The 20383-nt window shown below is 48.4% G+C and overlaps 2 protein-coding genes and 1 long non-coding RNA gene across 7 annotated transcripts; 2 read left to right on the plus strand and 1 right to left on the minus strand.

The window, feature by feature from the left end:
- Positions 1 to 255: 255 nt before the first annotated feature.
- Positions 256 to 8197, minus strand: LOC107312520 (nuclear pore glycoprotein p62). Of its 3 annotated transcripts, XR_014945606.1 has the most exons (13): positions 7752 to 8197; positions 6391 to 6797; positions 5662 to 5772; positions 5387 to 5515; positions 5062 to 5157; positions 4448 to 4595; positions 3886 to 3988; positions 3601 to 3745; positions 3433 to 3482; positions 3163 to 3297; positions 2430 to 2541; positions 1646 to 1712; positions 256 to 475 (listed from the first exon to the last, which is right to left on the minus strand). XR_014945606.1 is itself a non-coding variant. In XM_015860032.3 (12 exons), the coding sequence occupies exons 1-12, from the start codon at positions 8033 to 8035 to the stop codon at positions 384 to 386; spliced, it is 1731 nt and encodes a 576-aa protein (XP_015715518.1). In that variant the 5' UTR covers positions 8036 to 8197; the 3' UTR covers positions 256 to 383. The 3 variants fall into 3 exon arrangements, 2 of the variants coding, with proteins under 2 accessions (XP_015715518.1, XP_085402119.1); XM_015860032.3 differs by lacking the exon at positions 4448 to 4595; XM_085545993.1 differs by lacking the exons at positions 256 to 475; positions 1646 to 1712; positions 4448 to 4595 and having other exon boundaries at positions 2424 to 2541; positions 3113 to 3297.
- On the plus strand, positions 8034 to 16255 carry DNAAF6 (dynein axonemal assembly factor 6). 3 transcript variants are annotated; one of them, XM_015860037.3, is made up of 7 exons: positions 8394 to 8523; positions 8636 to 8741; positions 10492 to 10555; positions 11708 to 11813; positions 13545 to 13641; positions 14155 to 14240; positions 15525 to 16255. In XM_015860037.3, the coding sequence occupies exons 2-7, from the start codon at positions 8649 to 8651 to the stop codon at positions 15652 to 15654; spliced, it is 576 nt and encodes a 191-aa protein (XP_015715523.1). In that variant the 5' UTR covers positions 8394 to 8523; positions 8636 to 8648; the 3' UTR covers positions 15655 to 16255. The 3 variants fall into 3 exon arrangements, with proteins under 3 accessions (XP_085402139.1, XP_015715523.1, XP_085402140.1); XM_085546014.1 differs by lacking the exons at positions 8394 to 8523; positions 8636 to 8741 and having other exon boundaries at positions 10509 to 10555; positions 11629 to 11813; XM_085546013.1 differs by lacking the exons at positions 13545 to 13641; positions 14155 to 14240; positions 15525 to 16255 and having other exon boundaries at positions 8034 to 8523; positions 8636 to 8739; positions 11629 to 11766.
- Positions 16256 to 17448: 1193 nt separating this feature from the next.
- On the plus strand, positions 17449 to 19765 carry LOC146760932 (uncharacterized). The gene is made up of 3 exons (XR_014945613.1): positions 17449 to 17576; positions 18336 to 18515; positions 19585 to 19765. It is a non-coding gene; the product is annotated as an uncharacterized LOC146760932 (long non-coding RNA).
- The last annotated feature ends 618 nt before the right edge of the window (positions 19766 to 20383 follow it).

Genomic DNA, 20383 nt, shown 5'->3' on the forward strand with positions numbered 1-20383 from the left:
GACGAAGTGCCGCAGCGCTCGCACAGCGTTACAAGCGGGATGTTAGAGGCACAACTCATTAACCCCTCATTAAAGCCCACATGGCCGTGGTGGGAAGCTGAGGCTATCAGACTCCTCACATCTGTCAACCCTCTTCTGTAAGGACCCAGCTAACACGGAGCTGTGATTGCAAGTATCCAGCTTGCACAAAGTGCTGAGCCTGGGGCAGCAGTTGTGTGTGTGTGCAGCAGGAGGAGCCTCCACCGCCACAAAGAGTAACTTCAGCAAAAAGACATTTATTGCAATTAAAGAAGGAACATACACAAAACAAAAGATGCCGAGCAGGTCCCCGCCAACCTCTCCTCTATGGGGCTGTGAGGTAAGCGTTGTGAACTGGGAGTCCTTCAATCAAAGGTGATCCGAAAGCTGCGCTCCTGCTCCTTGCGGCGGCTCTCACAAACCTTGGTCACCTCCTCCACCTTCCTCTGCAGCAGAGCTGAGGGATGGGGAGAGAACAGGTCACACTCAGCCCCAGCCTGCGAGCAAACACCCGCCCGTTCCAACACAGACAGAATCCCAAGGCAGAGCCCTGCTGGCCTCACAGATGGCACTGCGCATCCCAGCACAGCTCTGCAGGCACTCAGTGCAGTTCCCAGGCACGGCAGCAGAGAGCAGAGCAAAGCCTGCACCAGAGCTGCAGCCCTGCAGAAAGCAGCCGCCTTCTGGAGGCATTTCCCTGCCCGCCTCACATCACACTCCAGCCGTTGGGAATTATGCAGCTTCCAGGTTAACCCATCTGGTGGGAGCGTTGTCCTGCAGGATAACAGCCACAACAAGCTTTGAACTGCAAGTATAGTAAAAAGTGCAACGAGACGGAGGAGCTACAGATGACTTCCAATCATATTATAGATGCGTGATGTCACTCTGTGGTTTGGAGATACTCCAGCTGAAGTTTTAATCCTGCAAAGCGTGCCAAACCCAGAACCTTCCAGTAACACATTAAGCAACACATTTGCTTGTCAGCTTGCAAAAAGCCACCGTGCAGAACCGGCATAAAACAGCAGCCTGATTCTGCTGCTCAACTCAGAGCTCTGCTGGAACAAAGAAACACTCCTGCTTCAATCAGGAGGAGAAAGCAGCTGGGAACAAGGCGTTATCCCAGCTCTGCTGCCAGGGAGGCCACCGTGGGGATGGAACATCAGCAGCGTGTGCTCAGCAAGTCTATTCGTGTCAGTGTAAGCAAAGCTGAACAAGCAGCATTCGTTTAACTGAAGTCCCCCCTGTTCCACTTAATGCTTGAACAAGTCAGACAAGTTAAGCACCACTTTGCACGCCTGTTCCTAGAACAGATCGTTATCACCCCGCTGCTGTAGGACACCCCTGAGGGCACCTCATGGGAAATGAAACAGAAAGCAACTATTCTCTAAGGTTCTGTACAGTCAGCGTCCTACAGGAGCTACGCCAGGCTTCACAATGAAGGCACGTCTGGAACGTGGGCGTCTGCATTTATCTTCCAGAGGAAAGGCAAATTTAATGCTGACCTAAGCTAAAAACCACCATCAGGGAAATCAAAGGTGAAGATCCCACAGTGACAGTGACGAACTCATTTCTAAGCAGGTACATACTTTATATTTGTATAACCTAAAAGCTGCAGGATGACTCTCACCTGAGTTCTGGTCAATCCATTGCAATGAGTCCATGTGTGCGTTCAAAATCTTACAGATCTGCTGAAGCTGAACAGAAATACAGGGTGTGAGTTACTGTAACAGTACATTACAACCACCAGTACAGGACAGTGCTGGACTCTGGAATGCAAAGCAGTCAGACTTCTCACATGTACGGTGCTATAGAAGCAAAGCAGCTGTGTTGCTTTGCTGCTCTTTGCCATCAAGGAAAGAAATTGATTCAGAGTGTGCCCATGGCTCAGTGTTAATCAGGCTCAGGCCTAAGATACACCATGATGTGAATCTGAGCCTTGAAGTGAGAAAAGGAAAAAGGAACAAGGTAAAAACCTCAGCCTGAAACACCAAAGTGCCATTTCGACTGGAAAAAGCCTCTCAGTAGAGAGTGAATAGGTACAAGGAGCATTGTAATATGGATCCAAAAGCTCATAATTTAGATCTTGTTTCCACAGGGATACAAAAGTAGTATAGAAAAAGTACCGACAGCACTAAATGCTCAAACAGAACACAGGATCAAAGTTCAGCAGCAGCTCTGAATCGAGTTATCTACTCAAGAATTACACCAGAAGCAAACAGAGTTCATCTCAGAGTAACTACACAGGCAGGTTGGTTTGCACTGGGTTACCATAGAATCAATGAACGATGAAAACAAAACACTTTCCTAGGCTGAGACTAAAAGCAGAGCACCCAGCAGCAGACAAATGGAGAGTCAGCACCATTTTATAGCCTGGGTCTCTTTTCCAACACACACAACCAGTTTGGATTTACCGGGTCGCTGGTGTCTGCTGGGCGTCCCGATGTGTTCAGGTGCTCAATGATGTCCTTGAGATCTTGTGCCATTCGCTTCAGCTGAGCATCAATGTTCTCAGCCAACTTATAGCTGCAAGATACAAGGGACAACACGTGTCAGAGCACTCAAAGCAAGCTGGAGACAACCTGCTCCCAATCACACCAACTGCAGCCAATCTAATTGAGCGTTCAGGCCTTTCAACCAGGGCATGGCAGACACTGAAACAGCACAGAGGAGGCAACTCCTCACTCAGACACTTGGAGACATACAAATAACGCTGCTAAAGTCCTTCTGGAAGGCTTTATCAGAAATGAAGTGACCAGCTGGTCCAGATTCTTCAAGATTTGCACCTTTTGAACCTAATTATTCTTTAGTTACCCCACTAAAACTCAACATATGCAAGGATGCTCGAGCTGCATGTAATGCATTCCCAGTTCTCGTTGCTTCTACCACTAATTATTTCTTTTTGAGAGATGATGCCTAAATAACAGCACCTTCCTAGATAGCTGAGGTGACCAATAGCCACCAAAGCTGATTTAAGAGCTTCCAATTGCAATTCCTGTATTTCTAATACATAAAATATGACATGAAACAGGATTATATATTTGAAGATATATCACTGACAGACACATATTGCTTTGTATCCCCGTTCCTGACTGACCATCACCATGTTGGCCTGCTTATCACATGTTCAAAACAGGTCTCTCTTACGTCCTCTCTCGTTCTTCATCCGCATGCTGCAAGTAAATGGTCCCACTCTGCTCCTTCACAGACTCCTCCAGAGGGGTCAGCAAGTCTTCAAGCTCCTTTTGCTGGGACAAAATGAAGTCCAGCTCCTGATCCAGTCTGAAAAGGACAACATGAGTGACTCCACACAATTTAGATCAGGCTGATGTTGTAGAATTTCCTTACAGTGGAAGATGGTGGAGAATAAGAACAAACAATTAAAAAAGGTCATCTCATGTGTTCATAGTTTCTCACCTCTTCTGATCGAGCTTCACTTTCTCTACTTCTCTGTGCAGTGAAGTAATCTGGAAATAGACAATCAAACCAGGAACATTCAAAAGAAGCAGAATGCAGATATCATCCAGATGTAACTGATATCTCTAACAAACTTAGCGAGCAGAACCAGGCTGGCTGCCACCTGACCTTCTCTCCATTCTCTATCAGTGTCCGATCCCAGGCATTCACTTGTGTAGCCTGATGGAGGAAGTGTTTCTCTTGATCCTCCAGCTCCAGGCTCCATTTGTTTATCAGACTCTCCAGCTGGGCGTATGTCATCACAGGAGGTGCACTGAGAGGAAACAGTACACAACACCAGGTCAAAACTCAAAGCATAACCTTGACAACCCCACGTCCCCTTCCCTCCACCAGTTACCAGCACTAATGCTGCCTCTTGCCCTAGTCAGGAGACAGCTGTAACAGAACATTCACCTGGTTGTTGTTGTGGTTATAGCAGCTGTAGAAGTCACAGCTCCGATAGTACCAGTGGTAGTTAATGGCTTAAGGTTCAAAGCAAAGCCTGAAGCAGCAGTGCCTGAAAGAAGAAATTCAGATCCAACAACAGAAGAGGACATCGGCTGCGTAACATGACAAGAACAGGTTCAATATACAGCTCAACCACATTCCCTTAACAAAGAGCAAATCCCATGCGTGCTGGGAAGGGCACGATGCACTCCTTGGCACAATTAAGAGAAGTGGACTGGAAATACTTGACTATTAGCTCTAACAAAACGAGGAACTGGCAGTCTGCACTTCACACAGCCCATATCCTTCTCTCCAACTCCTTGTGCTTTGCTATCAGAGCTAACATCTCTGACAGCACATCCAGGTGCTGCACCACAACACTGCTGGAGCAGGGTACTTCGGAGAAGAGACTCCCGCATTCCCACAAAGTAAAGGAGCACCTATCAGGCTCTATCATCACTCACACATACAGCACTTCCGTCACTGATCTAAACCCTTCAGTGCCTCCAGAAACAAGCTTTAGGAATACCTCAAGAGCTGAGCAGCAGCCACGCTGTTAAACTGACAGCTCACTGCATCCAGAAAGGGATGCTCCATCCTGAATGTGAACACTGCAGCAGCAAATTCCACCACAGATTTTCACACACGAGTTGCCACTTCAATACAGCACTGAGCAGCTGGATTGGGAAAGATTTGTGAAACGCAACACTTGGAAACTTACATTATGGAAGAAACAGCTTAATGGGGTGGAAGCAAAAAGTAAATTCTCTCTCACCAACCAGCCCTGCAACCCCTGGCCTTTCCCTTTCCTCATAGCCCCACATAAGTCTCCCCCTAGGCTCTCACAGGGATCCTGAGTCTACACAAACAGGCCACAGACACAGCAGCTCATCTCTTTACTTTGCTCACTGCAGGCCAGAACTTCAAAGCCCTGCAGGCGTTCACCCAAAAGCTGTTTGCTGTGGACAGACTCTTAAGCCATAAGTAACTGTGAAGGTGAGGAGATGGAAAAGGAGAATGACATAGAAATACTGCACTATTTTCAGTTATGTCAGCACTGCTTTGCTGCTACACTAGCATAGCCCTTTGTACAATCACTAGAAGGAAGACAGGCTACAGATGTCATCAACATCTGGTTCTTACCAGTGGCAGTGCTGGTTGCTGCAGCTGTTGTTCCAGGAGGCTTTAACCCAAATCCAGTCGTTCCAAGACCAATTGTCCCAGTGGAAGGAGCACCGACTACAACCAGAACACAACGTTACAGTTTGTATATGCCATCAAACACAGCTCCCTGCTGATAAAACAGGATTTCTAGCAGCTACAGAAGTCTTCAATAAGGTGGCAAACAAAGAGAGCAGCTGCCCTTCCAATCATCCCTATTACCACAGCACCTGCTGCTAACAGACAGCACCAATCACGCTGCTTGTTTGTTCTCTCCTGTACAGAAGATCTGTGTGCTGTAACTTACGTGTGAGGCCTGTGCTGGTAGATGAGGCTGGTGCTGAAGAACTCGCTATAGATGCAAACAGCACAGGGCCTGTGGAACCAAGAAGGGGAGCTGTGCTGGCAGCTGTTGTTGTAGATGCTGTGGTTGTCACTGCAAACAGAAGAAGCTTGGATGATGTGCATGCAGAGCCCGTCAGGCTTCATACACTTCAGATTCTGGTTTAAAAAAAGCTATAGGCAGGACAAAAGACTCACCAAGTCCTGTGTAATTATTTCCCTACTGTTTCTTTCCCCTACCTCCCAGTTTGCTTCCAAAGGACAGAGTGGGTCCCTGGCTGGTGCTCGAAGTCAGTGTTGCTGTGGGTGCACCAGTAGCTGCTGTTGAAATCAACGACCCGAAGTTCAGACCTGAGATAAAAGAAGCAGGAGTAAAAAAGAAAGATGAGCCTTTTATTACAGGGAGATTTAAAGTTAGAAGCGCATAAGCAAAACGTTAGTATTTAATGTAACAAAGGCCCTGCATTATCTAGGGTGTATGGGAAATCACAGCTTGAACCAATGATTAATTAGCTGAGGCAAGTGTTGGGTCAGCTGCGGGAGCACAGGTGAGAGTAATGGAGCTGTGCTCCTGGAAGGGGTGGAGCTCGACTCAACCTCCTCTGAGACCTCATTTAAGGGCTGACCACCACTGAGGCAGCATCTCTTGGAGATTGCTCCCCAGTGGAGACTGCCTCAGCTTTCCAGTCAAGGCATCGACATTGGTGAGTTTTCTTTTGCTTTTGACTATTTACCACCATCTTGGTTAACACCTTTACAATTAGCCACCCTTACATAGGGATAGCAAGCTCAGTACTTAAAAAGCTTTAAACAAATGATTCAATGCTGACGAACATTATCCTGACCAGCAAGCCAGTGACCTTCCTTCTGTGTATAAGAAATACTCATCACATCCACAGCTTTATTTCACACAAGCAGATTTCAGGAGCGCTCCTGGTAACAGCTCCCACTCCAAGCTTAGACACTCACCAGAGGATTGTCCCCCGAGGCTGAAGGGAGCTGCTGCAGGCTGGGCTGTACTCCCTAAGCTGCTGGTGGTGGTGGTGGTGGCTGCAGCAGCTGGTGCTGCTCCAAAGGTCAACCCCGTGGGTGCTGCCTGTGGGGCTGCAGTGCTCGTGGCACCGATGTTAAAGCCGGTTGTTCCTGCCTGAGTTGTGGTGCCGCTGGAAAAAGTGAACCCTCCAGTTGTGCCGGGCTGAGCTGTGGTGGTGGCGGTGCTGGTGGTGGCAGCAGCTCCAAACACGAAGCCAGAAGGGGTTGCTGCTTGACTCGAGGGCACGCTGGTGGGTGCAGAGGTACCAAACCCAAAACCACCCGTGATTCCAGTAGCTTGAGTTGTGTTAGGGCCTCCAAAGTTGAGTTTTGGTGCATTTCCCCTATAAAAGGGACAAAAAAAAAGGAAGAGCAGTGAGCCAGCCTATTGAAGTCTCCTTCCATTTACACTCCCTTAATTATTTCCACACATGGATGCGTTATAAGACATCTGCAGTACTATCAGTGAAGCCATTGACTCTCTCAACCCCAAAGTGCCCTTTTCATTTCCTCCACCTGAGGCTGTTCTTTCAGTCACCTTTTACCACTCACCAACAACTTCAGCTCCCTCCCCACTGCTCTCGCACAGACCAGACCCATGTCACTGAGGCTGCTGTGACTTTGTACACAGTTCTTCCCCTAATGTATGGAGCCTGCTCGAGGTTTAATTCAGCACAATGAAGGATGTGCCAACAAGTGCTGTGATAGTGCAATGGAATTGTATGCTCAGGCAATGAGTTGTTATAGATCTCAGGAAAAGGGTGTTCACCAGAGGGCTGCGGGCACTGCCTTGAGCTGCTGCTCCTCAAGGAGTAGATAACACAGGACAAGAGGAAATGGTTTAAAGTCAAAGGAGGGAAGATTTAGCAGGGGGAAGTTCTTCACTATGAGAGCAGGGAGGTGCTGGAGCAGCTGCACAGAGAGGCTGTGGATGCAACATCCATCCCTGGAGGTGTTGAAGGCCAGGTTGGATGGGGCCCTGGGCAGCCTGGGCTGGTATTCAATGTGGAGGTTGGCAGCCCAGGATGGTATTCAGTGTGGAGTTTGGCAGCCCTGGGGATGGAGCTTTGTGCTCCTTTGCGTTTCCAACCCATCCCATTCTACGAGTGCTGGGACACAGACACAAGGTCTGATGTGGGGATGGTGCTGTGTGGAGACAGGAGCTGCGGATCCCTTCCAGCTCAGAACGTATGACTGGATAAACCCCACTGTAAGGTCTCGTTATTGGCACACAACCACACACCCACCCCGGACACCGGTACCACAAAGTGCCGATCTCCCCGCCCCGTAGCTCTCACCCTAACGGGAACACGTTGGCAGCCGGGGCGGTGGTGGAGGCGGTTGCGGGCGTCTCGAAGCTGAAGGCAGTGGGCACGGCGCTGCTGGTCGGTGTGCTGAACGAGAACGGCGTCACGGGCTGAGTGCTGGACGGCGTGGGCGCAGCGCTGCCGAACGTGAACCCCGACGAGGAAGCGGGCGTGAAGGAGAAGCCGGTGGCCGCGGTGGTGCTGGCGGCCGTTTTCGGCGTGCCGAACGAGAAGCCGCCTCCAGCCGGGGCCGAGCCGAAGTTGAACTGGCTCATGGTGCCCGGAGCGGCGCGCACGGCCCTGCACAGCCCTGCCCTGTACAGCCCTGTACAGCACAGCACTGTACAGCACAGCACTGCACGGCCCTGCAGGCCGCGAACCCCGAACCGGACACACGCTCCGAACCCCCGCGGCCGCCAACAGCTGCGCGCGGAGATGACGTACACAAGTGACGTACTTGGCGCATGCGCCCTACGCCGCTCTCTATGCCCGCCCTCGCTCTCCACGGCTGCCCAACCGCCGGCCGCTCGCTCGCCGTCCTCGTTAGCGATTGGTTCATCCTCCTGCCACTCGTCGCTCTACGGCGTTGGCTGTGCGGGCTACAAGAGGCGGGAAAAGGAGCGGGCTGCCGTTACCTCAGCGACGGCGGACGCGGAGGTGGCGGCGCTGGGGCCTGAGGGGACAGGAGCCAGGCTGGGCCCTCATGGCACTGTGCTGCTCTGTGTGACGGGAGGTGTTGTGTTGACTACAAGGGAAAGGCGAGGTACATAAGGCTTTGGTCTGATTTGGTGCTTAAAGAACACACGGTGCTTGGATAAGGTCAGTGTGGTACCGAGGCTGTGTTGTTCCTGATGTGGTGCTTGTTTTCCGTGTAGGTGAGGAGCGAGGATGGATGTGGATGTTTCTTCGGCCTCCTCTCTGCAGTCCCTTGCCAGGCTGCTCAGTGATACACATGAGGATGAGGATGACAATGACTTTGGTGTGAGTCTTTCGTGTGCCTTCTTCACAGTGTATCACTGCCCGCCATTGTGAACTAAGGGGGTGCAAGCCTTGCTTCTCCCAGTGCAAATAAAGAGGGGAGTCAAACCTTGGAAGGTCTGGGAGTGAAAAGGCCCACAGTGCTCATCCAGCTCCAACCCCCTGCTGTGTGCAGGGTCACCAACCAGCAGCCCAGGCTGCCCAGAGCCACATCCAGCCTGGCCTTGAATGCCTGCAGGGATGGGGCATCCACAGCCTCCTTGGGCAACCTGTTCCTGTGCGTCACCACCCTCTGGGGGAAAAACTTCCTCCTGATATCCAACCTAAACCTCCCCTGTCTCAGTTTTAAACCATTCCCCCTTGTCCTATCACTGCCCACCTTCATAAACAGTGAGAGGGATGCTTATTTTTATAGCCTAAAGAAAATGAGAGTATGTGGCTGAGAGAGCCCTGGGTGCTTAGATTTCCTCCTGCTTTTCCCTGAAGTCTATTTTAGAGGTGGGGGCAATTACAACAACATGCAGCTTCTGAGTAAGGACTGAAACATCCAGCAGCAGTGGAACGTGTTAGTTCTGTACTGGGCATTAAAGAAGCACAATTGATCACAGAAGTACAATAGGTATATTGGGGACTGTAGAATGGGGAAGGGTGAGTAATCATTCTAAAATGAACAATCTGAATGATTAATGAGAGAAACAGCTCTGTGTTTTTTGATATCAGTTCATCTCGGGACTTGAAGCAAGTCGCAGAAGAACTTCTCTTGCTGCTGTGACGTGGAATTGTAGAGTTATGTAGGTGCTAAAGAGAAACAGCCCGCTATGCTTTGCTCAGGAAGGGCCACAGGTGCTACCAATCATGATGGACAAGGCCAGAGTGATTGCTCAGAACGTTGGCAAGTCTCTTAGGATGTCGAACAAGTTGCATTATGACCCAGATAATGAAGACAGCGAACATCTGAGCTCCTCATCAGCTCTCAGAGCAGAGCCAGCTGTGTGCAAGCGGCAGCCGTGGGGGCAGCTGGGGAAGAGATCTCTCCTGCAAGTGCCTTTCAGTAGCTGGTAGATGTGGTTCTTCACACTCCAGCAGCCCTTCAGCTCTTTAGTGCTGACTTTCTGAAGCTGGAGTTGCTGCTGTACATCTTTGCAGTAAACATCCTGATTTTAAAAAGAATTTGTTTACATCTTAATAATAAAATGAATGACACTTCAGAGGCAGAAAGGGAAAATTGCTACGAGTTCTGTCAATTAAGCCTGAGTCAAGCTGGGCAATTTGAAATCTTTGTTTGGATTTAATTTAATGTTCTCTGCATATGAGGCACTTCTATCAAACCGAGGCATCTTTACACATAGATAGAAATGCCTCACGTTGGCCTATTAGCACTAAATTGATTCATGATTAGAGGAAAACGCTGTTGCCTCATCTGATCTCTAGTGTTAAAAGGAATTTGCACGTAGCACCCTTGGATTCCTGCAATATTTTCAGGGCAAACAAAGCACGACAATTTCCTCCAGATGCCATGGAAACAAAGCTTTGAGAAGCACTTGTGGCTGTAGTATAGGCTGCTTCTGGGAGTCCTGTCTGCACCCAGTGCATTGGGGTGCTGTGCTTGGTGGGAGGGAGAGATATTCCATGCTTCAGTGGGGGAACTTTTGGCTCTAGCAGTGACGTCTGCTAGTATGTTGTAATTACTGGTGGGATTGTTACTGAGCTGTGGTCTGTGATAATTCATTGGAGTCCCATTTGGGTTTTGCAGCCATGCAGTTCTGCCAGTGCCATGACTCCTGGTAGCATTGGACCAGCAAAGAAAGAGACCACAGGTAAGGAGGGTTTGTATATCTTAGCATTCAGTTGTGTGTTAACAAACTGCAACAGCTGTCCCAAGTTATCACAGGTGGTTTACTTCAGTAAGTGAGTGGACCTTTGAGATGGAAGCAGCGTTACGTTGTTACAGTTACACTAAAATCCTTATTTTCCTGGAAACTTAACTGCAGAATATACAAAGAGCAGCAGAAAAGGTAACTGTGGAGGGCAGCACCTCAGATGGTGATGATAAACAGAGCACAGAATGTGGGCAGCAAATAGAGATACTCTCAGGGAACTGTTATTGCCTAGAGCAAGCAAGAGGGGTGGGCTTCTAAGGGGGCATCTGGAGGGATCTTCATGGGGTAAGCTGCCCAGAACTGAGTCTGGGTGAAAGGTGGGGGGTTGGGAGCTCTGCTGTGAAGCACAGATGTGTGCCATTATCCCCAGAACATTGGGAGCACATGGCATGAGAACTGAGCTTAGCTCAGGGCTACCCTCAGCCGACTGGGAACGGCCGTTCTGTTTTCTTCTTACTGCACCTTGCTCTTTGTCTGCAAACCCTGGTCAAAGTGACCATCTTCATTGTAGGTTTGGGACAGCCCATGTTCTTCTGCTATGGACTTTCCTGAGTTGTCAGTGCCTTGTCTGGGCTGTGCTCAATCACTGATGGCTTTATATGGGAGGGAGAGATCGCTTTTGTAAGTGACTCTGCTCACTTAAAATCTCGTGTCAGGGACATGGGGGAGGATTAATATTTCATTGTCCTCCACTTTAATCATTTTGAAGCGCTGCATATTTTATGCCTGAAAGGACAATTTCCTTGGCATAGACATTGGGTAAAAGAGATTTAAGGGAAAGGAATAGAAAATGTCCTCCCTCTTCAAATTCTGATCCTTATGATATTGAAACAACAAAAAGGGATTCTGCAGCTATACTGGTCAGAAGAAACAGGGTAAAGAATGTGTGCTTCCACTGATAAATGAGAAGGGAATACTGATTACAGTAAAAGGAGAAGGCTTAAGTGCTCAAGGGATCGTTAACTACAATTTATTTTGATGACAAAAGTTTTGTTTTTTTCTTCCTAAAGTCTAGAAAACTGGAAGTTTTCAGCAAGCCAAGAGAAAGAGGCGTTCTATAAAAACAGGGGTTTTCCTTATTGCTTACAGACACCTTACAGCTGAAACCTGAACACAACAAATCTATTTGGAGCATGGAAGAGGTGCCAGAAGGATCCGAATTTGATGACACCTGGGATCCTAGAGAGCAGCCAGAGTAAGTGGTCTGAGATGGTGTGCTTGGCTTTGACGTGGTCGTGATGCAAAGGTGGGTTCATCAGCTTCCATGTGAGTAAAACACTGACCTGGAGGGCATGGCAAGAAAAGCTGATGGAAGGACAGAGGTGTTGCAAGTAAAGCAACAAACCAGGAGGGTTTGTAACTTCTCCCTTGGAAACCTTCTGATCTCATAACAGAAAGGTAGCGTTGATTTTTCTTGTCACAAGACTCTTTGCTGTGTCAGATGCTTGTATGGAATGAGATGAGGAGGGGAAGCAGACCAGCAAAATGATGTAGTGGCTCTGAAACATGTCATGTTGGTAGGAGGTACCTGGTTCTTCCTGCTGCAGCTGAAGTGCATTCCCTTTTCACACTCAGATTCATAAAGCACTCAAACTTATGTTTATTTCAAAGAATTAAACTCTTCAGAGACAACTACTGCCATAGGAAGGAAGGAAGGCTTTATGCTGGCAGTTCTAAATCTTTTTATTCAATCATAGCTTCCCATGGGAAAGCCTTAAAGGGGGTGGCCTTAAATAGTCTCTTCCCTTCCTTGTAGAAGTACAGTGTTTTAGAAACAGGCAAGCATGTTAGTTATGTGGTCGTTTGTAGAGGTCAGAAAGACTTCAGGGTCGAGTAATTTGCAAAGCAGCGTTTTGAATTGATCATCATTGTGATCTGATGCTCTGCCCTGGAGCACTGGATGCTGGAACAGATGGGCTGAAGTCCATGAAGCTGCACCCATACTGTGGTGTGGTTGTTCCTGAAACTATGGCTGCTGAGGTACGGAACGCTCTTCCTTTGCACTGTGGGCGCAACAGGCGCTTTATTTCTCTCTATTTTTGACCCTTCCATCCCTGCTGGGTGTGATGCAGCCTTTCTCCAGCCTCCAGCAATTACGTCCTGTGTTGCACAGATGAGACAAGAGTATAAATCTTTGTAATAGTTCATCAAATTAAATCGTAGGAAAAGGCCCAAAAGGAAAACAGATGGTTAGAGGTGCATCCAGAGCTGCTAGACAGATTTCTCATTGACTTAGGAATTATTACATATGCACACGAGTGCTGGAGATGTGAAAAATACTTTCCATACACTTTTTTCCAACAGCTTTGAGAAGAGGCTCCATTTATTTTGCTCAATTTAGCAGGAGTAATACGTTCTAAATGCAATCTTTCAGTCTGTGTTCCCTCATTCATTAAATATCAAGAGCAAAGGGATGTGTGATTCTAGATTTCGTAGGGTTCTAAATTAAACAAATTGATTTGGAGGGGAATAAAATTAATGTTGGCCAAATGCAAAACAATTAAAATTAGGCAAGATGACAGAGACACTTCTAGGCTGCAAGAATAGGCTGCGTGACAGAACACGTAATTGACAGCACCCTTTTCCATGCCTTTTCCCAAGAGTCTGTGCTTTGCTACTTGCTGAGGTTCATGGTCACTCAGGATGCCTCTTCTGCTCTACGGTCCTGCAGATGCTGTTTGGTGAAGCAGAGACAGCACGGCAGTTACTTAGGAAGGTGGAATGAATGCTCGTGTTGTAGCAAACTGCTACAGCTCTGGACAGAAATCCAGTGCAGCTGGCTTGAAGACTTGAAGGGAGACTGGGAAATGGGAGAGAATGTAATAAGGACATGAAAACTCATACAAAGATTGGTCCTTTGAGAAATACAATTTCTTTCAGCCTCCTGGCCTATTTCTGCTGTTAGCCAACTGCTCTCATTTTTCAGGTATGAGATTTTATTCAAACAGCACGTGGGAACAGAGGATGTCTTCTTTGGTATGAGCAGGAAAGACCCTTCCACAGCCTGCTGTGAAGATATGGTGGTGAGCTGAGCTTGTGTTTCCCACCCCTTCTCTGTGCCCTTCTTCTGCACACTTGTCTCCCACTTGATACAGAACATAAGCACCAAGCTGCATGGTTGCCTTCAGCCTCCTGTGGGATTTTAATGTGTAGTTAGCCAAGTGTCTGTAGCTTCATCTGCTCTTTCTAACCTGAGGAACTCGTGTACATCTCCTCAAGGATGTTGTGTACTGAAGAGAAACTGCAGTGTGTGTCACAGAGGGAGACAAATGTAGCTCTAAAACAAGGTTTCACCTTGGACACAGTTTTGGGATGGGGAGGGTCTGGGTAGGAGGTGATTTTCATCTGTCTGTATTTGTTACAAAGTGTGTGAGTTAGCAGGATGCCACAGTATTGACAGCCTAATAGATCCTGTCCTGTTGTGATCTGATCAATGACCTCCCTGCTCTCTTGGTACAGTTGCTGTGTGATCTTTGGAGCTGTCTTTTACAGATCTACATATCTAATCACAGCTTTACCTGTGCCCACCATTTCAGGTTAAAATCAAGCTGCCAGAGACGAAGTTCTCAGACATCACACTGGATATCCAGGACAAGGTTCTTGACCTCAGAACTCCCCAAAAGTAAGTGATACAGCGCAGTGCTTCCATAGGAAAGCTTAACTCTCTGCCCCAGACTGACTTCCTGCACCCAGTAGGGCGTGGGAAGACTTCACATGTGAATAGCCTTCTGCTAACATCAGTCAGTTCAAGGTGCATGTTGGATGAAAGCCTAGATCGGTTCCTGCCCTAGAGGATTAACTGCAGAAAAGTCACCTTTTTTGCAGACAAAAAGAGTCTGAACCAGTTACCCCTTGCACAAATTTAACCTGGAGATGCAACAGTGCTGGCAGAACATTTGGGAGTGCTGGCTGTGAAACAGGAAAGCCAAAAAGAGTTACTGTCCAGATTATGCCTTGTGTAATGTGAAGGTAGTAGAAGAGGTAGCTTAACGCAATGCTGCAGGTGTAGCAAATCCTCTACTTCCATTTTCTTCTGCAATTTTGTCTTTTTGGTGACTCAGATCTGCCATTATCTTAGTATCCAGCTGTCTCAAGTCGCAAGCCTTGCAAATAAAAAGTTTGCTGTAAATCTGATGGTTGCTTGGGTACAGCCTGAGCCAGTGCTGGTTTGCAAATGTAAGTGCAAATCTGCTCCGTATGAAAGAAGAGAATAAGATTTCAAGTCCTACAGACAGACAAACTCTGTGTTCTCACAGATGTATGGGAGGGCTCAGAGGAATTGTTTTGCATTGCGTAGTCCTGGGGCTGACTCTAACCCCAACTGATTCTGTGGACTTCTCCACACTCTGTCAGCTGGTTACCTTCCGTGAGTGAGGTGTGACTGTACCTTGGCTGTGGCTCCTACAACACAGTTGAAAAGGCCTGGAACCCCAGTCTGGAGTAACCCCCATATCCATGCTACTCTGTTGTCTTGTAGGGCAGGTGGGTCTTTTGTGAAACCAGACTGTCCAGAATCTCTAGTCCAGCTGTACTGGTTATTTCTTCTTGCTATAGAATAGAAACTACCCAGACACTTTAGGCATATTTCAGATTTTTACCACTAGGAGAAGCATTATCAGTGCAGCTTCTCCTTCCTCTGCATTGTGTAGAAGCAAGAACAGTAGAGAGAACTCACAGTCCATCACTGGAAGCTGTTGTAGCCACAGCCAAAAGAAAGGAAAAGTTGGGAATGCTCCAGGGCCTATATAGTTGTATACCAGGTATTGCAGAATATTGTCATGGGAAGGATATACAGGATGGACTTTCCTTGATATACTGATTCTTGAATCACAGGAGTAGCTTTCAGTGCTGTCTCAATGGCTCACATGGTTTGGGCCTTTAGAACTGACTGTTTCCTCCTTGACAGGAAGCTGCTGCTGCATCTCCCTTGCCCTGTGGACAGCAAGAAGGGGAAAGCTCGTTTTCTCTCAGAAGAAGAGCTCTTGGAAGTTACCTTGAGGATGAGAAGGGAGTTTGATTTCATCAATTTTGCCTGATGGAGAAATGGAGGAACTTCACAAAAAGTCATCTCTGTAAATCTGAGGTCTTTTCAAAATCTGAGTGGTCGTGAGATTGTTCCCCTTTATCCATCCGAGGGGGGGCCAGAATGGAAAAAATTCAGTACGTCAGGAACAAAAGGAAGTTAATTCATCGCACCCACAGATCCTGTAAGCTGGGGCTGTCTGGCCTTTGGCTCTGGTTAACATTCTGCATCCTTCAGCCCAATACGGGCTCTGAATCAGAAAATAGGAGATCCCAAAGTCTTTCTGTGGTTAGTGTCTGTAAGTAGCGCGATGAGGCCCTGACCAGCAGCTCTGGTTCCTGGTTACTGCCGAAAGACTTGCAAGTGAGGTTTATTTGGCCTCTAATACTGGCACTGAACCCACTTCAGATCCCGCTCCAAAACTCTCTGGGGATCCATAGCCACATCTCTGAGGTTTCTTTACCGTGACAGCACAAGGCAAGCAGCTACTGCTGGATTGCTGAGCAGCTCAGCTCTTTTGAACGGTTTTTGACACTTTCAATGTCATCCATTCACCTGCTGTCCCTCCAGCTATTCTTCTGATCTTTATTAATAAAAGAGTACGCTCTAATGAACCATTCCGGTTACTTTTTGCTCTTCCTCCTCCACCTGATACCACAGAGACTTCCTAAAAGTGGAAGGAAAGGAATTTTGCATTACAAAGTGCTATTTTCTTAAAGGGTTGAAGTGCAGCAGGAGCTTTTGTTTTGGCCTTCAGGTCTAATCTCGAGCAACAGAGCTGGGTAACCAAGAGATTTCTCTCACCACCTCCTGGGCAGATATATTCACTTAGTGCTGTTAATCCTGCAGGAAGCAAAGAGATCCACTCAGCAATCGAAGAGGGAGAGGGCAAGCAGGGCTGGTACTTTGATGGGTCTTCATCAAATCTTTTAATCACTGCAAAAATAAAATGGCTTTGGATCCTGCATTTGTCTGGCAATAAAAAGAAAACAAAGTTGGCCAGCTAGGCTGCAGATGGTATCCGTGCAGCTAAACTGGGGATAGTGGAGGTGGATTCTCTCAGATGGGCTGAAGACATTGATGGTCATCTTTCAGATCTATTTCTGCCAATTGGAGTTTTCAGAGTTAGTTTGTGCTATACTTCCTTGTGCCTCTTGGATAAACCTGACAGTGTTTGTGTGCTTCAACCACTTACCTTAAAGTGGTTCCATTCCTTGGGTCAGAGCAGTACTGCCTGATCTCTGCTTTGTTGTTAGTGCACTGGAAAACAGTTATGACTCATCTTAAGCCATTGGGCACAGTGACAACAGTCAGGGGCAACTCCAATCTGTTGTTGGAAGTTTCTGTGTGTTGCATTTGAACGTCTCTTATTCCAACTGCACAAAGCCACGGGGAGGGGAGCAATGCAGATGGATGAAAGGCTGAGCTCATTCCTCCTGACTCAGTCAGTACTGCGTGTGATTGCCAAGAAGTGACACTGAGGCTGTTCTTGGAATAGGCTTGCCTTGTGGTCCATGGGCAGTGTGCTGCTGTGCTCTTCTGTCTGTGATGTCAGTGACGAGAAATGGGGGCTTGGCCCTGTTGTTATACCCACGTGCACCAGACTTTTCCCCAAGGGCATCCCATAAGTCCACAGCAAAGGAGAGAGCGAAGCTTTGCTCTTCCAAGCCCTGTCCCAGTCCACAAGGTAGCATTGCCCTTATATTTGACTGCAGTAATTTCTTTAGCCTTAAATCAAGCTGTTTAATGTGACGTTAATGTTTGATACTGGTGATAGAGGTGAGTTTGGCTCATTTTGTTTCTCTCCAGTGCTTCAGTTGGATTTCAAATGGAAATGAGCTCGTGCCACACTGGTATCCATGTCCTATTTTCTGCCCATACATTTTTAAACCTGTGTACATTTCATTTGCATTCAAGAGGCAAAAAATCTCAGAGGTAAGTAAGTTTTGTAACAGTGTTGGCTGCTGAATAGGAAATAGAAACACAAATCAGTCCCTGGATGTGTGCGTTGCTGTTCTGATCGGGCCTCTTGCCATCGCCCTCTGGAGATCCCCTTGTGTTATTTTTCCCCTCTCAAGGAGACTGAGACTGCCCTAGAACAGGCCTTGGTTTTGGTGGGTCTTTGGTGGCTGTGGTTTGTTTGCTGTGGGTTTTTGTGCTGGTGTTTTCCTTTGGGTTGTCCCAAGAAGCAGCTGGTCCGAGGGCCAGCTACAACACAGTTAACTTGTTTTGCAAATGCTTGGAGGCAATTCTGCTTTGCTGAACCAGCGCTGGCAGAACATCTTTTGAAGGGGATACAAAACCCCCCTCTGCCTCTGAACATCAAAGCTATTGCCTAAGTACCACTCCAACACCTGCAGGCATCTTAATTAATCAAAATTATGAGCCCAGTTAAACAACCCTGCCATTAAGCCCCAGCCATTAAGCATCATCAAGCTTTATTTGGTTCCCTAAGAAACGTCTTGATTAAATGTATTGCAGTCAAATAGAGGGTAGTGTAGCTGTGGAAGTGAGATGGAGGCTGTTTATAGAAGTACCCTGATAAGCAACATGTGGCACTGCCTTGTGGGCACCTCATGTCTTTTGGTGGTGCTGGCAGAGCCATTGCTCCCATTGGGACTTGCTCCCGCGCTCATGCCACTGTGTTGCACTGAAGTGTTCATCCCAGCTTGCTCTGTGTTTCTCTTCCCATAGTCTTCTTGGTCACCTTGGAGATCCCAGCCCTGGAACAGTGGCACAGACAGCACAGGAGCACCTTTGATTCTGCAGGTTTTCTCTCAACCTGATGTGGTGTTGGACTGCTATGGCTTTTCTCAGCTCAAAGTCACCTCTTTGTGCTCTCATTTGTGGAGACAAGATCTCAGGGGTTTGCAGGTATGCTGCTGCTGTCCACCCACACTCCTTGGGGACCAGCTCTCTTTAATCATAGGTCTCCATTGTAGCTCCAGCAGCTGCTGTCCTGCTGCTGACCACACTCCAATCCATGCTGTTTGGGCTTAGTGGTTCCAGCAGGGGTTGCCCAGGCAGCCAGGCTGCATTTGGCCACCAATCTCCTGCAGCTGCAACGGGGGAGGGAAAGAAATGCCTTCTGGAACATTCTTTTCCTCTTGGAAAGCTGCATAAAACAGGAGGGATAGGAACGAACAGAGCTGAATTTGTTACATTTGAAGGCGATGATGTAGGCAAGCCAGATGTTTCCTGCATATTTGGGATCTCTAACAGATGTGGGCGGCCGTGGCTGAGGTCAGCAGTGCTCTGAGCATTGGGTGGGCTCCACGTGTCCCCAGTAATGAGGAGCTGCTGTCCAGTGTTTGTCACAGGCTCTGGGTGATGTTCTTGGTGAGGTGGCTGGGAGAGGTGTGATTTGTGCTGGGGTGTGTGGTGTGCCTGGGGGGCTGCAGGAGCAGCGGGGTGACTGAACGTGGGAGGCTGTGACAAGGCGAGAAATGCTTCGGGTGCTCAGCCTCGTTCCTTAAATCAAAGGAACTGTTTATGCCCTTGGAGGCTGGAATAATAACCCACGAGGTGTGAGGGAAGTGTATGGGTGAGCTAACAGGGCCATGCAGAAGGATGGCCCCTGGGCAGTGCTTACGCAGCTCCGCTTTTCTGCTGGGGCTGTTTCCCCTCAAAGCATTGCTGAGCATCTCAAACCCCACTTACATCTGAGTGAGTTTGTTAAATAACAGTCCTACCCTGATGGTCTGCTGTGACATTTTGTCCTGTGGGAGCAGATATTCATTGCGGGGGGTGGAACTTGGCTGGGGATGGACCATGTGCAGTGATGTAGGCACTGAAGCTGGCTATGGGAGGCCTGGAGGGGAGTGTCGGTGGTGTGCATGGGAGCAGGCTGCAGTGCCAACTGGGAGCTCTCCATCAAAAGTAATGGCTGGAGAGCTGCCCGCTGCAACCTCACAGCCTCTTCTGTTCCTGTTACCACATTCAGACTTCTGGAGGCAGCGGGATCACAACAGCTCGACTTCCTTCTGTGCGCAAACAAGAAAGAGCTCTTCCTGTCATGACCTTGCGGTTTTCTCCTGCCCTTGGTAAGCTGTACCTTACACGTCTTTTGCAAACACCATCTTCCCCTGCCCTGCTCCTCACTAAAAAGAACTGAGGTGTTGGCACTGGGACTCTGGGGGTAGTAAACTGGTAGAGCTGGAAGGCAGGGGATGGCATCTCCAACTGGAAGGTGGCACCCAGCGGGCTGTTGGCACCCGCTGTGCCTTCACACACTGCTTGGGGGCACCCACACCCAACCAAAGGACCTGGTGCTCCCAGAGCGGCTGCTAATTCCACACCATGGCTCTCTGTTGGATGCTGATGGCGGACAGCTCTGTGCTCCCATCATGACAGTGTGGCAGAGGGGTGGTATTATGGGATGGGGCCAACGGGGTGGTGCTGGAGCAGCACTGTGTGTCTGTGGCTGTGTGCTCCGGGCCCCTCTTCTACCTCTGGTGATGGGGAACGCTGAGAGAGGAGGATGAACTCTCTGGAGGATGGTGGGGGCTGAGTATCCTGCAGAATAACTGCAGAATGGCAAAAATAGCTCCTTAAAAGCCTCTGAAGCGCAGCCATCCTAATGGCTGCTCCTGACGTCTCAGGCTCTGCCGTCTCCCCTGTGTCACTGCTGAGCACTCGCATGCATTCAGCCCATTACGTCGCAGCAGTTATTTGAATTTTCCAGGCTGATTTTGGTGTTCACTTCCATATCGTCCACCATGGCTCTTACGGGCTCTCTCAAT

Source organism: Coturnix japonica, chromosome 4 (genome assembly GCF_054131305.1).
Source record: "Coturnix japonica strain WE chromosome 4, WE-NBRP24, whole genome shotgun sequence".
NCBI lineage: Eukaryota > Metazoa > Chordata > Aves > Galliformes > Phasianidae > Coturnix > Coturnix japonica.

Bases quoted from the DNA above. Each gene is read 5' to 3' on its own strand.
- LOC107312520 (XM_015860032.3), bottom strand. From the start codon at position 8,035: ATGAGCCAGTTCAACTTCGGCTCGGCCCCGGCTGGAGGCGGCTTCTCG. The intron at 3,298-3,432 runs GTGAGAAACTAT...TGTCCTTTTCAG, and splicing joins GTGAAGCTCGATCAGAAGAG to ACTGGATCAGGAGCTGGACT. The intron at 2,542-3,162 runs GTAAGAGAGACC...TGTATCTTGCAG, and splicing joins GATGAAGAACGAGAGAGGAC to CTATAAGTTGGCTGAGAACA.
- DNAAF6 (XM_085546013.1), top strand. From the start codon at position 8,034: ATGGTGCCCGGAGCGGCGCGCACGGCCCTGCACAGCCCTGCCCTGTAC. The intron at 8,524-8,635 runs GTACATAAGGCT...TTTTCCGTGTAG, and splicing joins GACTACAAGGGAAAGGCGAG to GTGAGGAGCGAGGATGGATG. The intron at 8,740-10,491 runs GTGTGAGTCTTT...TGGGTTTTGCAG, and splicing joins TGAGGATGACAATGACTTTG to CCATGCAGTTCTGCCAGTGC.